General features: G+C 43.3%; 1 protein-coding gene and 1 non-coding gene across 2 annotated transcripts; both read left to right on the top strand.

The window, feature by feature from the left end:
- Positions 1-3551: 3551 nt before the first annotated feature.
- Positions 3552-3683, top strand: LOC129400196 (small nucleolar RNA SNORA76). The gene has a single exon (XR_008627515.1). It is a non-coding gene; the product is annotated as a small nucleolar RNA SNORA76 (small nucleolar RNA).
- A 4604-nt stretch (positions 3684-8287) lies between these two features.
- On the top strand, positions 8288-17595 carry UXT (ubiquitously expressed prefoldin like chaperone). Its single transcript, XM_004612887.2, has 7 exons — positions 8288-8331; positions 8531-8637; positions 9751-9832; positions 9964-10031; positions 10260-10367; positions 17232-17295; positions 17487-17595. Exons 2-7 carry the CDS (start codon positions 8540-8542, stop codon positions 17538-17540), a joined length of 474 nt encoding a protein of 157 aa, XP_004612944.1. The 5' UTR covers positions 8288-8331; positions 8531-8539; the 3' UTR covers positions 17541-17595.
- The last annotated feature ends 679 nt before the right edge of the window (positions 17596-18274 follow it).

Below are 18274 nucleotides of genomic sequence, written 5' to 3'. Positions count from 1 at the left end.
GGGACTTTTTAAAACCCAGAAACCCTCAGCTATTGCTATCCCTTCCAGCTCCGAGACACAGCAATTTCATAGGAAAGAGCAGACCCAAAGGATAAGCAGCTCTACTGCAGGAAGGGGGTATAACTATTTTAAGCAGAGTGAGGAAAATTCCATTTCCAGTGGCATTACTAAAAACAACAGTGATCTGAGTTGAATAATAAGGAAAGACCAACATCGCAGTTTGCCTAACGTCTGAATATTGATTGTGGCAAGGAATAAAGCAGCAGGTCAGTCATAAATTTATGAACAAAACAGACAAGAAATGCCTTAATATAATCCCACTTATCCTCAGTGGTCCAAAAGCCAATGCACATGAAAAACTCTGCATGCATATTCAATATTAACTGAAGAAGACTTCAACAATCTACTCAGCCCAGGATGAACATGAAGTTCTATAAATTCAAAAAATAAAAGCCACTAGAGAGATAGTAAAGCGGATTAGGTGCTTGTCTTGCACACCACCAACCTAGTTTTGATCCCAGGCATCCCATATGGTTCCCTGAGCACCGCAAGGAGTGATTCCTAAGTGCATACCTAGGAGTAACCCCTGAATATTATCAGGTGTGGCCCCCAAACCAGCAAAATAAAAGCCATTGGAAAATGACTACATTTTTAATGATTTCCTCAAACTACAGACAGATCCATTAACAATGGGCCTTACTGCCTCCAACTGTTTAAGTACTATCTCTGACCATTCATTTCGTTGAACACTAAGTTGTGCCAACCCAAGGACTACCTTAATAAATCCAGGCTTAAAAACAAAAACCCCAGAAATAGGGTTGGCTGGCGAGATAGTTCAGGGGTTACTTACAGCTTAAGGAATTTGCCTTGAATCCTTCAGAAATTCCTCACACCACATATGATCTCCCAACCATATCCAGGGTTACACATGAACACAGAGACAGGAACAGCCTCTGAGCATCTGGAGTGTGTGCCCCTTCCCCAATAACCCCCCAAAATAAATAATTAAATTTTAAAAAATAGCAAGGGAAATAGCTCAAGTGGCAGGCCACATTTTTTGAATGTGTGAGACCTCGAATTCCATTCCCAGTACTGCTGACTTTGTCAAGTATGGCCCCTATAGTATTTTATTTAATAAAACATTGGAGTAATTTCTATAAAAACTAAGCAGAAACAAATGAAAAAAGAAAAAACACATGATGTGGAAACAAACTACTTAGGATTAATCAAGGCAAATCTTCCTCCTAAAAGAACAAAAACATCTCTAGAGGATAGGATTACTAACATGTCCTTTTTTCACCAAAACAAGTAACAATACACATCTAAACATATCACAGTTAAATTATTAAAAGATAAAAAACCTAGAAATTGGCAAGAGATAATAGCATCACATAAAAAGAAATCACAGTAAGATTAAAGCTGACCTATTTTCAGAAACAATACAAGACAAAAGGCTATGATACAAAGGTAGCGTTCAAAGTGCTAAAAGAAAGACTATCAATCAAAAATTCTATATTGATCAAAATGGACTTCAAAACTGAAAGTAAAGGGCTGGAGCAATAGCACATCGGGTAGGGCGTTTGCCTTGCACGAAGCAGACCCTGGTTCGATTCTCAGCATCCCATGTGGTCCTCTGAGCACCACCAGGGGTAATACCTGAGTGCAGAGCCAGGAGCAACCCCTGTGCATTGCTGGGTATGACCCAAAAAGCAAAAAAAAAAAAAAACTGAAGGTAAAATGTGAAATATATCCGCCCACACAAACCACTATCATTTCAAACCAAATTAAATGGAAATCCATGAGTCTTATGCTTATTCTGCAGCAACAAGATCACATACCTCACCCCACTTCCCCCATCCTCTGATGCCAGTAGACATATAGAGGTCATGTTTAAAATTGGGACTTTTTACAACTCACAGTGATAAAGATGCTACTTAGTAATGTTATTGAAGAGTGTAGGTCACAGGGGAATGAGCATTCATGTGTCAGCAACAGCCAGGGGGGATGGGGGCAGGTATTAACTTTACCCCTTCCTGGCAGTAATGAGAATATAGACAGGAGTTATATGAAGAAATATAACTTTGATAACTATATGGCAGTATTGAGTCAATACCTCGTCTCTGCTATCTGACAGCACTGTGTCATAACAGCACTATGTATTATGTTATAACAAATACTTGCATACATATCTATAGTATTATGTTATGACAGAATTATATATACAAAGAACAAAAAGAGACCTTTTTTTAAATAAGAGGATAAGTAAGCAAATAAAAATGCAAACTAAGACCACCAAGAGATATCACTAAACATCTACTAGGATGGCCAAAAGGTAAAAATAGCAACAATACCAGATGCTAGTGAGAGATAAGAAGATATTGGTTGTAGGCAATGTTAATGGAAGAAGATATTGGTTGTAGGCAATGTTATGGCCACTTTAGGTAATAGTTCAACAGCTATTTGAAAGAATTAATAATGAAATCATACAATTTGCTGCAACTTAGATGGAACTGGAGTGTCTCATATTAAGTGAAGTTGGCCAGCTGGTCAAGAACAGATACTGGATGTTCTCATTAATTTGTGGTATGCAGAATAACATGTCCAGGGAATGAAAAATGTTGAATGTGGGCAAACCATTGGCTCTAGATTATAGAAACAAAAATATGCAGGTCAGTAGAGACAAGGGCCAGGAATATTGCTCCACGGCTGGAAGCCTGTCTCATGAGCTGGGGGAGAAGGCAGCTGGGATAGAGAAGGGATCACTAAATCAATGATGGTTGGAGAGATCGCTTGGGATAGGAGATGTGTGCTGAAAGCAAATAAAGGATCAGACAATGCCTCTCAGTATACGCATTACAAACCATAATGCCCCAAAGTAGAGAAAGAAAGAGAGTATGAAGGAAATTGTCCGCCATAGAGGCAGCAGGTAGGGTGGAGTGAAGGTGGTGGGAGGGATACTGGGGATATGGTGGTGGAAAATGTACACTGGTGGAGGGGTGGGTGTTCGATCATTGTATGACTGAAATTCAATCATAAAAGCCTTCTAACTTTATCTCATTGTGATTCAGTTTTAAAAAAATGCAGGAGGGAGATAAATGACTGGGAGAAGTGAGAAATGGCAGTTCAGAAGTAACATAGGGGCAAGGCTGCGGAGTCCTGGGCCCATTGGGGATATGGAGGCTGTGTATCCATATTTATCTAAACTACTAAACCCAAAACTACTGTAAGTTCCAAATACAATAACTAAACTTAAGAATGTGTCTTTTAAGGAGACAGGTGGGTGGGAGCGGGAAGGAACCTGGGGACATTGGTGGTGGATGTGGTCACTGGTGGTGGGAAGGGAATTGGGAACATTCCGTGTTTGAAACTCCACTGTCAACAATTTTGCAAATCACAGTGTCTACATTTTAAAAATTATTTTATTATGAAAAGGAAATTAAACAGACACTGACCACGTAACGCAACAATCCTCATAAAAACCTGTGTGCAACTGCTAACAGAAATTTAATTTGTAATGATAAAAATTTTAAACAAATCAAACTGCTCTTGCCGCGCTGCTTTTGAGCCCCCGGCGCCTGCACGTGGCCCCGGGGGTCAGGCTGCAGCGCCAGAGCACGGGCTCGCGCATAACTGGGGCCGCCAGCCCCCCTCGCCGGCGGCTCTTTTAACCGCGAGCGACACGCTGCCCGGTAAAAAAAAAAAAATCAAACTGCTCTTCAATAGGTAAATAGTTAAAAAAAAAAACCTGATACATCCATACTATTGAACACTACCCAGCAATTAAAGAATTATTCATATTTCTTTATAATTTACATTTGTCCTTTGTCGCATACACATTGCTTCATCAATATAAAAACAAGTAAATCTCAACACTGATGTCCAAACAATTCACATACCTCCAACATTCATTTTGTTTGGAGTGGGTGGAGTGGATTTGGGTCACATCCGGTGGCGATCAGGAGCTATTCCTGATTCTATGTTCAGGAGTGACCCAGGCAGTGCTGGGAGGGAACATATTGCAATGTAGCAGATTGAACTTGGACTGGCGGCATGCAAGGCAAGATCCTTACCTTTGGTTCTGACACTCATTTTCATGCTTAGCCCCTATACACATGTCAGAAGTTATACACATCACACACATTTTAAGTCCAAAAAAAACTGGCCAGGTTTTTAAGAACCTGAAGTATCAAAACAGGGAACATAGTAATGAACAAAGCTTTTGTACATATAGCTAAACATTTTGGGTGACAGTGCCATTTTTTGCAGTGCTGAGGCTTGAAGCATGTGAAGCATGTGCTATATGGCTAAGTCAAGTCGCCAGCCCTAAAATGCACTATGAATAAAAATGAAGCAGTGCTGGCCCTTAGAAGAAGGTCAGATATAAACTATTAATATTTGCAACAACTTGTCTCAATCTTTAAGGCATTACGTGATGTGTGTGGTATTGTTTGAAATTGAATTTCAAAAAGACAAAAACGCCTATTCCATTATAAAACATTCTCAAAATGACAAAATTATAAAAATAGAAAACAGATTAGTGGTTGCCAAGAGTTACAGATATTTGGGGAGAAACGAGTGCTAGATTAAGAAGGTAGCATAAGCAGATCTACTACTACTCCATTATAGAATATTATCAAAATGTCAAAACTATAAAAGTGAAAAACAGATTTATGACTATCAAGAGTTACAGGTATTTGGGAAGAGTGAGTGCGAGATTCAGAAAGTACCATAAGGCAGATAATTAAAGTGAAAGAACATTTCCATATTCTGATTATGGTGGACTTGAGTTAGCATATGTGGTATAATATCAAAAGGCAATATACAAACATTGTACTATGGTCGGTTTTCTTTGATATTTTACTGATATGACATAATATATAGAGACTACAGGAAAATGGGTAAAGGACAAGCCAGGACCTTTCTGTGCCATTTTTACAAATTCCAGTGAACCTATAATTATTTGAAAATAAAATAATTTGGAAGTAGGAAAATTTAGTTCCTGAAAAGACTGAGAGAATCCTTCAAAGGACAATATGTCTTGAAGGAACTAGTAAACGAAGGTTTAGAATTTCATTTTCAGAACTTTGTTTTTATTGTAGATGTGACTCTGTGGTAGGATGCCCTGGCTTTAATCTCCAGCGCTGCTGCTGAGGGGGTACCCCCAAGAAATAAAATTAATTACTTTGAAGCCATACTGTTAGGTACACAGAGAGCCTGGATTACAATTTTTGTTGAATTGTTCCTATTATAAGACCATAAAGATTGTACAAGGGTTTAAGGTGCTTACCTTGCACGTATCTACCTCAGGCTCAATCCCCTTGCACCAACCATCCTGAGCACTGCTGGGAGTGACCACTGAGTGCAGAGCAGGAGTAAGCTCTGAGCACAGCAGGCTTTGGCCCCAAATGAAAAACAAACAGAACACAAAGAAATTGTTTCTGTGGTATAAATGTAGCTAGTTAGGCTCATCTGGCATCTACAAATTGAGAGTGTTTCTAAAGTTGCTGTTAAATACAATGTAACCTTGTGTTATGATCATACTTTGATATCCAATGGTGCTAATATACAAGTAAGATAAATTCCTACCGGTACAACTCTTGGCTCAGAAAATTTCGCTTATAAAATACTCAAACTTGAGGGGTAGGGTAGGCAGGGTACTGCCTTGCACTAGGTCAATCAGGGTTCCATTCCCAGCATCCCTTAGGTCCCCTGATCACCTCCAGGGGTGGTCCCTGAGTACAGAACCAGGAGTAAACCCTGAGCGTAGCTGGATGTGGCCCATAAACAAAACATAAAATTCAAACTTGTGAAAGATATTCCAGATGAAAAAGTTCTAGAGATGGATAGTGGTAATGGTTGCACAACAATGTAAATAGACTTTATACCCAAGATGTATGCACACAATTATAAAATGGTAAATCTTTATGTTATAGACATTTTCACAATAAAAAATAAAATCAATAAAAGTTAGTCAAGTGTTTACTACCCAATTGTATAACGAAAAGGGTTTGCCTACCTACCTAATAGCTATGGCCAAAGTAGAGATGAGTCTCTCCTACTCCTCAGAGCTTCTTTTCTTGTTGCCGACCAATATGTATATATGAATAAATCAAAACTCATGCCATTTGACAATAAAAAATGATTTAAAGGACATTACCTTAAATGAAATGTGAAAGAAAGGCAAATATTGTATGATTTCACTCTTATGTAGAGAATGAAAGAAAACAAAAACGTTTGTTATTTTGCTATTTTGGGGGGTTGTTTCAATTTTCAGGCTACACCTAGTCTAGTGGGCACTCCTGGTGGGGCTTGAGGGGCTATGTGGGACACCAGGAATAAAACTGGCTGGCCGCGTGTAAGCAAGTGACCTGCCAACTGCAGTCCCCAGGAAAAATGAGTTTAAGGGTGGGTTTGAAATGCTAAAATAAAGTTGGAAACATATTTTTAAAAAAGTAGTGCAGAGGAAATAGCTGAAAGGGCTAAGGTGCATTCCTTGCATGTCAAATCTCTGGCATGGATCAGCATGCTCCCCACCCTAGCACCACATAACATGGCAGAGCACAGAACCTTCATGCCACACGGCAGTGAAGGGGATTCCAACTGGGGTCTGCAGCATAAAAAGCAATGCCTTACCTCCGGCATTATACCTCTGCCCCCTCCCAAGGGCTGGAGCAATAACACAGGGGGCAGGGCGTTTGCCTTGCACGCAGCCGACCCGGGTTTGATTCCTCCTCCCTCTCGAAGAGCCTGGCAAGCTACCAAGAGTATCTCGCCCACACAGTAGAGCCTGGCAAGCTACCCATGGTGTATTCGATACGCCAAAAACAGTAACAACAAGTCTCACAATGGAAGCATTACTGGTGCCTGCTCAAGCAAATCAATGAGCAACGGATGACAGTGATACAGTGACAGTGATTTTAAAATTTCATGTTAGATATAGTTAAAATTGCTTTTAACGTGATTTGAGATCAACACTGGGTAGACATATTTTACTACCATTTTCCTGTGGGGTGGGGTGGGAGGAGGAGAAACGAACTTGTTACAGTGACCATCTAGAAGACAGCAAATGGAGCGTGAGTCTCATGCCAGTTGGATCCTGGGTATCTCACTGACCCCGCATCAGCATCCATGGCTTCATCATTGGCGAGGGCCCCCTCACCCTGGAGGGCCCCCTTATCCCAGTACGAGTGGGTATGACCCTGGTGGTCCCCAACACCTCAGAATCCGAGAAGTATCATATTCTGGGGACTTAGCATCGAAGTGCCAGATTGTTTGGATGAGCATCCCCCAGAGTGACCCCGTCCCCACCACTGATTGGGATGCCATCCGCCAAGCAAAGCTGGTTACATTTATTAACTTTATTTAATAAGTAGAATACAGAGTTCTAATGAGCTGGGGATCACTTTGTGCAAGTTAGCTACATTTCACAAAAAGCATTTTTCACTTTGTGGGGGAGGGGCATGGGAAAGTGGCTGTTAGGGGTGGGTGGTCAAATTCAAGAGGAAACAGCATCTCCGTGTTCTAAACTTCAGGCTCATGTCTGGACTTGCTAAATTAAATGTTATTATTTGAAAATCTAACTTGGGAAATAAATGTATTCAGTAATTGAACCTTCCTTAAGAAACTAATTAAAAGCTTACACAATAAAAATGTATTAACTATCATTAAATGGAAGCTAGCCGATCTTAGAAGACTTTAGCAACCATCCATTTGATATCCCTATGCAATCTGGTTGTAACCTATTGGTTATCTGCAATCTCTACTTGAACCCGTTATGAAATACGAGTCTCAGAGGTGGAGTTGAAAAGATAAATTTTAGAAAAGGTTTCTCCATTGATGTTTTGAAATGCTTCCAATAATTTCCATTATCGTAGATAAAATTAGGCTTCCCCGCCTTTTTTTGTTTGTTTGTTTGTTTATTTTTGCTTTTCGGGTCACACCCAACGATGCTCAGGGATTACTCCTGACTCTACACTCAGGAGGAATTAGTCTTGGCGGTACTAAAACGCTTTGCTCCCTCCCTCAGTCTCATCAGCGAGGCCAGCCTCTCCTGATCCGCCCAACCCCATTAAGTCCCACTCCCAAATGCCACACAAGGGCCTCGTAGGCTACGCGCACACACTCCCCCTCCCACGCCGCTCCGTCTCCCGGGATCTCAGCGCCTTCTGGGAGGTTGGCCCTTCCCTGCGCCGCCTCCGCAGTTGTCTTCGGGTCGGGCATGCCCCGCCCACCTTCCGATTTGATTGGCCAGCTCCCTTCGGACGTCATTCTCCCGCGCCACCCGGAAGACAGCGGTTCTTAGCCACCAGTCGTATTGCCGGTGGTTCTAAGGTAATAGCCGTATTTGGATGATCTCCGGGGTGGTGGGGTCCCAGAGTCGGGGGTGGCAGCATGCGTAACCCCTACCTTCACCCCACCCCGCAAGAACGAGATGATTCCATTGCCACGTAGAGAGCTTGCAACTGTCCTGCGCATAATGCCGAAGTGTGGTCCAAGTGATCTCTCCTCTCCCTGTGTATTTATTCCTCAGGAGCCGATCATGGCGACACCCCCCAAACGGCGGGCTGTGGATCCCTTGGGGGAGAAAGTGCTGCGCTATGAGACCTTCATCAGTGACGTGCTACAGCGGGACCTGCAGTGAGTGACAGCTCGGGGGAAGGGATTCTTGGATCGTTCCACGTGGTGGTGGGTGGGGCGTTCGGTGCTGGATCCGCGAGCGTTCTGTGCAGGTAGAAGGGGGCGACATTCTGACTGCGATTTGGCTGTCAATTGTCTTGAGGGTCTGTGGTGATGGGGAAGGGTGTGCTCGGGCTTACACTGCCTCATATGCTCCCTGACATTTGACAGCTAATAACTAAAGTCAGTTTTCTGGTTTGAGCCCTCGCTGGGGCATTTTGCCATCAATGCGAACATGTTGCCTTGCTGCTTTTGTGCCTCAGTTTCCTCATCTGGGAAGTGAGGGAATTAATGGAATCTTTATCTCGTGGTTGTACATGTTCTATGTGTTCGGATCTTAAAAAGGATTTAAAATAGTTACCACATACTCAAGAGTGTGAAAACATTGTAATTCATCTGTGCAGGAACTAGATTGTTCAGGAATGGGGGCTTTTCCTAGGGTGACAACGTGACATTCAGATTGGAGGAAGGTGAATTTAGAGTAGCGTATAATAACATTAGTAATAAATAACAGCTAATACATATAAAAAGCTTACTGTTTGACAAACACATTCTCTAAATACTTTATAATAAACATGCATTTATTCCTCCTAATGATGCCATAGAGTAATACTTGTAGTCCCCATTTTATAGATGGTGAAATTAAATCCCAAAGAGCTTACTTGGGGCCAGAAAGGTAGTACAGTGGGTAAGACATTTGCTTTGTATACGACTAAACTGCTTTGATTTCCACCACTTCATATGGTCCTGAAAAAACACCAGAATGATCCCTAAGCACAGAGTCAGGAGTAAGCCTGGTCACAGCCCAGAGCGACCCCAAAACAAACAAACAAATAAAAAAACCAAAAGAGGTTACTTATTTGTCAAAGTTACATCATGAGTTTAAAAAATAAAAAAGAGCCACAGTTTAAATCCATGAAATCTGACTGAGGCCAAATCTTCACTTCTGCATTAAGATGCTTCTTTGGGCATGATAAAATGAGGTTCTCAAAAGGTCATGATATGAGATATCCCTGAAGGGATGAAGCTTCCTGTTTATCACCATTTTGTTCTTGTCCCACCATGTCCCATCAGAAAGGTGCTAGATCACCGTGACAAGGTATATGAGCAACTGGCCCAATACCTTCAACTGAGAAATGTCATTGAGCGAATCCAGGTAAAGACACCAGGATTGGGCACCCTTCTGGCAAGGGAAGGCAATGGGGCATGGGGGTGAGGGTATCTCAGATGAAAACTTGTCACCTGACCAAAAAGTCAGCCTTTGACTTTTCCCCTCTGACCCCACAGGAAACAAACCGCTCGGAGTTATATATGCAGGTGGATTTGGGCTGTAACTTCTTCGTTGATACAGTGGTGTGAGTGTCTGCTTTTGAGCTTCAGTTTTCCCCCTTTCTTCATTCAAGATATTAGTGCTTTTTAAAAAATTTCTGCCAGAAAGTGTGCCAGGGGCTGGGGAGGTGATAGTGAATATCAGAATCCCTGCTTTCTCAGAGCCCAAATTTGGGGAGGGGATTTTTTTTAATTCTAAACTGTATAGTATGCTAAATATGCTTAGACCTTCTCCACTTCTTCTCTTTCCTCAGCCCAGATGCTTCACGGATCTATGTGGCCCTTGGATATGGGTTTTTCCTAGAGTTGACACTGACAGAAGCTCTCAAGTTCATTGACCGTAAGAGCTCTCTCCTCACAGAGTAAGTTCATTAGATGAGGATAGTGTCTGAAAATTCCGCTATTTTCAACACCCCTTTCCCTTTCCTCGTGGCTGCCTGGATGATATATTGGGACCAGCCTCCCTTCCTCTGCAGAGCTAGTGGGATGGCAGAGCTCAGTTCCAGGTGTGGTGCATAATAAATACTCAATAGATGGTCTTTACATTGTTCCTTCACACAAACATTTATTCAACATGTACTGTTAGCCAGTGTTTGGCAGTGAGAAGGCTGTAGTGAACAAGAAAGAAGCGTTCTTTGAAGGATTCCATTCTAGAAGAACTATACTCTTATACATATGTACAATAATGATAAAATCCCAAAAGTCTCAGCCTATAAAGCAATAACAATAAAGTGAGTTACACAGTTCCTTTGGATTTTTTTTACTCTCCCCATATTGACTTTCTAAACTTTTTCAGACACCACCGTGACCCCCGCCAGTGATCACTTAGCACAGAGCCAGGAGTAAGCCTTAAGCACTGATAGGTGTGTCCCAATCCCCGCAATAAATAAACACCCCCAGAATGATCTCACCTCAGGACCATGGTCCAGACTTCTCTCTTTTCCCAAGTACCTGCATCCTTTCTCCTTACTCAATTCAGTAATTGTTTAGGTGTCATGTATGGGCCAGAACCATAATTCAATGGTTCATGCTTTCCATGCAGGATACTGGAGTTCAATCCTTGGAAGCATAATGTCCCCCTAAGCACCAGGGGGTCTTACCCCAAAACTGAAGTAAATAAAGGTCACGTCATCAACCAGGCTTTCTGTATTATAACTGTAAAATTCTAATCCCCAGTACTCCTGATTTCTTCCCTTATTCTACTTTTTTTTCTCTAGCACTTACAGTCTCCTAAAGTTTACTGTGTTAGGACTGGAGCAATAAATATTACAGCAGGTAGAGTGCTCGCCTTACATGATATGGACCCAGGTTTGATCCCTAGCATCCCATAGGTCCCCTGAGACCCACCAGAAGTAATCCCTGAGTGAACACTATCGCATCTGACCCAAAACACACACATACACACACACAGTTTTCTATGTACTTATTTTTTTGCTTTTTGGGACATACCAGTGGTACTTGGCATTCTCTGCTCAGTGCTCAGGGTTGTTGCCTGAAGTGCAGAGGTGAACATGTGTCAGGGATCCAACCCAGGCCTCCCGCGTGCAAAGCATGAGCTACTTTCTCCCTAGTGCTGTCATTTATTTCTAATATTCATTTCCTCCTTTCATTAAGTTTCACAAAGGGACCTATTTTGTCTGTAGCCCGAGTGACTAGAATAGTCCACTGCATATAGTAGGCACCCTGTTTGTTGAATGAATTGCAAAGGGTATGCTGGAAACAGATTGAACTGGGAGTTGAAGCAGATCTCTGTAGGTGGTGATGGGGACATTATGTGGGCAGAAAGTATGGGCTCCAGTTGAGTTTAAGGTTTTGGCAGGGAGGGGGAATTGGGAGTATGACTGAGAGGTTTGAAATTTAGGTAGGGAAGGCCTTCTAGACGCAGGGACATTTGTGTCACATGGATGAATGAACAAGCCATGGAGAGCACTCCTAGCAAGGCAAATCAGTGTGCCTGTGTTAGAACTGAGAGGTCAGGTGTCCAGGGCTCAGAAGTGAGTGAGAGAACTTCGACAAGATAGATTTAGATAAGGGTTTGATGCCAGTGTGTCCCATCAGTGGCTCACACTTGTCTTTTTTTGGATGGGCCCCACTGCCGATGCTTAGGAGTTACTCCTGGCTCTGCACTCAGGAATTACTCCTGGCAGTGCTCAGCAGACCATAAGGGATGCTGGGGATTGAACCCAGGTCTGCCATGTTCAAGGCAAGTGCCCTACCTGCTGTACTATCTCTCCTGTCCCTCAGTGGCACACATTTGAATGTTATTTAATTAGCACAGATTGCAGCAGTGGCTTCAGTGTGTTAACAGCATTTCACAACTGTGAATAACCCTCAGTCTAAAAGGAATTAAAATTTCTCCTAAGTTACTTTTATCTTTATTTCTGTATATATTTCGTCCAGAATCGCCTCCCCTAAGATTTTAGCAATACTCGGGGCTGGAACGATAGTACAGCAGGTAGAGCATTTGCCTTGCATGCAGCAGACCCGGGTTCGATTCCCGGCATCCCATATGGTCCCCTCAACACCACCAGGAGTAATTCCTGAGTGCAGAGCCAGGAGTAACCCCTGAGCATTGCTTTATGTGACCCAAAAAGTTAAAAAAGATTTTAGCATTTCTCTTTTCTGGTCTTTTTCAATTTTTTCTGTAGTTTCAATGTCCATCCACCCAAAAAAATGTGAGACTAGCTGTGATTTCTGAATGTTAGTGATCAAACTAGTTGGCAAATAGTTTGGTTGAGGGCACTGCTTTCACTGGCCAGCGGTGGTTCTGAGCAATGAGTCATGTATGACCTTTTGATAAACCTGGTCTATTGTGATGAGAAATGTGATTGAGCGAATATCTTATTTCTTCATTATAATTAGTTGGACTCATAGAAATTTAATCTTTCTAGAAGATGAAGATTTAAATCTGTGTAGCTTGGTTTCTAAAATACTTCTTGGTTACCCAGGATTCACTTTGAACTCATTTACTTTCAGGTTATTTTATGTAACTAAAACTGTCAATCCTTCCCTGTAGGTTTCCTTGTTTGGGAGAGGAAGATCAGGTCTCTATATTTTTCCTGATAATGCCAAAAGAATACAAATCCACACCCACAGTCAGGCATAACAATAAGACTATTAATACTGCCTTATGTGTTAAATTAGTAATAACCAATTAAACATATGCCTTTTATGTTACAACTAGTATTTGGTGCACTTTATATTTTTCTCCTTTATAGTGTGGAACTCACAGATTTGCATAGAGGGTTTGGGCTGGGGGGTTATATTTTGGTGGGAAGGATCAGGCCCAGGGCCTTACACAGGTGAAACGTGTTCTAACCGTCAGCTACATCTCTGGCCCCACATAGACTAAATTGGTACATTATCTAATTTCATTTTCATTTTTTGATGCTCATCTTGTCAAGTTCAGTCCTCTTTTCAGGAAGCACATGCCCAGGGCTTACTTCATGGCTCTCTGCTCAGAAATCACTACTACTTGTGCTCAGGGACCCTAGCAGTGTCAGGGATCAAACTCAGGTTGGTCATGTGCAGAGCAAGTACCCTACCCACTGTGCTGTCTCTCCAACCTTACCCCAGATATTCTGAAAGAATTCCTATTTGTCTGAAACACCATGTTCCATTAATTTCCTGGCCTTTTACTTAGACTCAACCATTTTTTTGAGGAGTTGTGGTCCCTCTGAGCAGAGTAATCAGTTACTTATTCACTCAGTATATATCAGGTGCCTACTATGTGGCACACATAGTTTGGGTTCCTGGGGCTACTATAGGGAACAAAACAGACTATACTCCTAGCCCTTGCACAATTTGCATTCGTAGTTCAGAGAAACAGACAAACAAATCAGTGAAGTTGCACATCACAGGTGACAAAGAGTAAATAAACATTGCCTGGGACAGACAGTTGTGATTTGACATAGAATGCTTTATTGCATGGGGGAGGGGCAGGTAGAAAAAGAAAAATTGGGTCCGTATCTCAGTGGTAGGGCACATGCTTTTGTACGGAAAAGAGGAGTTTTGGGATGAGCAGCTGGGATGATAGAGTTGGCATCACCAGATGGAGAGCAGCACCTTGTGAGGCTCGAGTTCCAGAGCAAGATCTGGACTGAAAAGGAAAATTTAGGGGGCCAGAGAGATCGTACAGCATTAGGATATTTGTCTAACATATGGCCAACCCAGGTTCAATCCCTGGCACCCCATATGGTGCCATGGTCTGTGGTTTCCAATCAGCCAGGAGTGATTCCTGGGCACAGAGCCAGGAGTAAACCCTTAGCACAGCCAGGGGTGGCCCCATTTTTTTAAAGTCTCAGTAAAAGTAATATATAAATGGATTCACTGTATCACTGTCATCCTGTTGCTCATCGATTTGCTCGAGCGGGCACCAGTAACATCTCCATTGTGAGACTTGTTACTATTTTTGGCATATCGAATACACCACGGGTAGCTTGCCAGGCTCTCCCATGCGGGCAAGATACTCTTAGTAGCTTGCCGAGCTCTCCGAGAGGGACAGAGGAATTAAACCCAGGTCAGCTGTGTACAAGGCAAACACCCTACCCGCTGTGCTATTGCTACGTTTTTCTAATTTAGTGTTCTCTGTTGTTGCCATCTACATTTCTTATGTCCTCCAAACCGACTCTACATTGACTGTGCAGCAAAACAGAGAATGTGCATTCCTTATAATATTAAGACCTTTGTACGAGCTAGCCCCTTGCTACCTTTTGAACCTCATCTTGTACCGCTTTATTTCCTGCATTCACTTAATTTCTAAAACTCTGACCTCCATGATTCCAAAACCTCTTTCCTGTCTCTTGGGCTTTTTTGGCAAGGTAGCACTTGGGCCACCCTGGTGGTACTCACTTCTTATTCCTGGCTCTTTGCTCAGGGATCACTCCTGGTTGTGTTTGGAGACCATAGGTGGTGCCAGGAATAGAAACCATGTCAGCCATGTGCAAGACAAGCACCTTACCCGCTGTACTATCTCTCCTGCCCCTTCTTGGGCATTTTGTGGAAAAGACGACCCCCCTTCCACGCTGCTAAACTGTTAACTTTTCATTCTTTCTTCAGGAAGGTCTTCCTTTAACTTTTCTATTACTTAGGATTCAGGTAAATGAGTCCTTATCCCAGATGACTTAGAGATAAGGCATGGATTATTTGGGCTTGATCTTCAAGCCCTTGTTCTCTCTTGAAGACATACTTCCTCTATTGATCTTCCATCACATCTTTCTCAACAAGTTTCATTCAATAAAAGCTAACTTGTTTACCAAATAAAAACAAAAGAAGGGCTGGAGCAATAGTACAGTGGGTAGAGTTTGCCATGCAAGTGGTTGACCCAGGTTTAGTTCCTGGCATCACATATGGTCCACTGAGCACTACCGTGAGATTCCTGAGTGCAGAGCCAGGAGTCGTCCTGGAGCACAGCCAGCTGTACCCTCCCCCCACAAAAAAAAAAGAAAAAAGAAATTGATTGATCTAACTCTGCAATTCAGAACTCAAGTGGTTTCAGGCAACTTCAGCTTCCCAGTTGCTCAGACCTTGTCATTTTCCTTGAGAACTCTCTCACTCTCACATTCCCAGCACTAAGATTAAACTCCTCTAGTAAATTAGATTTATTTTAATTAAATTCCTTTAGTAAATTCTATTGACTGTAGCTTGAAACTCTAGCCCCAGTCCAATTATTTCCCATTGTCTCCACGGCTGCCACTTGGTTGAGTCTCTGTCTCTCACCTGGACTATGGCAGGGCCGTCTCAGTGAATTCCCCGCTTGCATGCCAGCTCTCCTTATCTGCAGCTAGTTCCCCCCAACAGCAGCTAGGTGGATCCTCTTAAACCCTCGTCAGTTCACGACCCTTCTGTCAGCGTAGCCCTCCCCTCACTTCTGTCTCCAGTGGAGAGAAAGCCAGAGCTATGTCCTTGAGGGTGTTTGTTTCCCCCCGCTTACCTCTCAGACCTCAACTCCTGAAGCCTCCTCTTCACTTCGCCGGCCACACAGGCCTCTGTGCTGGGCCTAGGTAGCTTCGCCCTTAGTACCTTTATATTTGCTGTCCTTGGTTATAGTCCCTCATTTTCCATATCACCTCGTCTTCATTTAAAGTCTACTCGAATGGCTTTTTTTAAAAAAAATTATTGAATCACCGTGAGATAGTTGCAAGCTTTCATGGTTGGGTTACAATCACACAATGATCAAATACCCACCCCTCCACCAATGCACATTCCCCACCACCGTTACCCCTGGTATACGCCCCCTTTCCCACCCTCCCCCTCCTCCATGGCAGACAATATTCCCTATACTCTCTACTATTGGGCATTATGGCCTGCAACACAGAGAGGTCAACATGTCTGGTCCATTATCTGCTTTCGGCACACATCTCCCATCCCAACTGCTTCCTCCAGCCATCATTTTCTTAGTGATCCCTTCTCTGTTCCATCTGCCTTCTCCCCTCCGCTCATGAAGCAGGCTTCCCGCTATGGGGCAATCCTCCTGGCCCTTGTATCTACTGTCCTTGGGTGTCAGCCTCATGTGATGTTATCGAATGGCTTTTTGGGGTGGGGGGAATCTCCCAAGCAGTGCTCAGGAAGCCTGGGAGCCCTTCCCAGTGATTCTCTACCAACTGGCCCTGCAGTTCAATGCAAGAGCCCGAGCATACAGTGCTCCTTGGACCCAGCAGTGTTAGTCAGATATTACCCAAAACATCCCAGCAGGGCTCGGGGCCTGCCAAGGCCGTGCCCTACCATGCTCAGGGATCTGCTACAGATTGGAACGGGGTCAGCCGCATGTAAGGCAGGGGCCTTAACCCCTGTACTATTAGCCCCTACTCAAATGGCTTCTTGGGAAAGCCCTCCCTAATAAGCGCTTTCATTAGAATCATCATCTCCACTCCTGTACTTCTTGTCCTCCCCTCATCACTTAATTTTTTTTGTATTGTCACCATCTGACATATTGCTATATTGTATTCCATCACTTATGTTTACCTCAATGAGAATTTGAGCTTCGTAAGGCTAAGATTTGTGCTAACTGTATTTGCTAGTGTAGCCCCTGAAACTACATGGCCTAGAGTAAGGCGTTTGGTAGCTCTCTTTAAATCAGTGCTGGAGGTTAAGCATCACTGTAGAGGAGCAAGTCAGGTACTAGGATAGGATGTCCGGGACACAGGCAGTCCCGGAGTGTTGAGAAATCATCAGCCACTACGCGATCATAAGTGAGGCCCACTTGACCCATTGTTTCTTTTCTCCAGGCTCAGCAACAGCCTGACCAAGGATTCCATGAATATCAAGGCACATATCCACATGTTGCTAGAGGTGAGAATAGTCACCCCACTCTCAGCCTCTTCTCTAAATGTGTGTGGGTGGTGGGTGATCTGAGAAAAGGAGAGGGCCAGAAGGCATCTTTCCTTGTAAATTGAAGCCAAACTGAAGCTAGGCAGGCCCTGAGGGAAGGGAGATCAGAAAGACATGGACCCAGTCTCTAATTCCTTTTGTTTCTTTTTCAGGGACTTGGAGAACTTCAGGGTTTACAGAATTTCCCAGAGAGCCCTCATCACTGACTTCTTCCACTACCCTCTCCTGCCTCCCAATATTAAAGAGCCTGAATGCCTTTGAGTCACGTGGCCCTTCTTTCCCCCTTTCACCTCTGCTGATTACCAAGGTGCTCTGTTTCCAATGCACAAAGTCATTAGGAGATCCAGAGACCTAGTCTTTGTGTGAAACCCTTAAAGCACTCCTTAAGTTCCTCCTCCAGCCTGTTGCCTGGCAGCATTCACTGCTTCTCTTTGTGCACTGCCCTCTCTTTTGTCGCCTTGGCAACCTGGGCCCCCACCAGACCCTTTTATTACTTTTCCTGGGCACCACTTCTCATTGTCATAAAGACTAGGCCAACTCAGTAGAAACTGATTTATTTCCAAGGCAATTAGCTTTTCACTCCAGACAATTAGGTTTACTTCTGCCATAACCGAATGGTTCCTCCGGTACCTTAAATTAAACCCACGTCTATCTTTGCCCCACCATGGGCTCGCCCCAGTTTCTAAGTAGTTCCACCAATAGGCACAGAGCCCGATCCCCGCCCTCCGAGGTTCAGCCCCTATTTTACGTTGAGCCCAATTTCCACCAATCAATGCAGAGCCAGGTTCCGCCCCTTTATAATTCTGGCTCGACCCTGCCCTCTTTGTAGGCTTTAGTTTCCGCCACTCTTCTCCTTCGGGTGTCTGTCAGCTGTCCTGCCCTCCCTACCTCTGCACGGTTCTAAATTTGTCTTTCCTCTCCAATCACCATAGAGTTACCC

Source organism: Sorex araneus, chromosome X, assembly GCF_027595985.1.
Source record: "Sorex araneus isolate mSorAra2 chromosome X, mSorAra2.pri, whole genome shotgun sequence".
Lineage (NCBI taxonomy): Eukaryota > Metazoa > Chordata > Mammalia > Eulipotyphla > Soricidae > Sorex > Sorex araneus.
The sequence above is the reverse complement of the archived record's forward strand: the minus strand, read 5'-3'. Positions and strand labels throughout refer to the sequence as shown.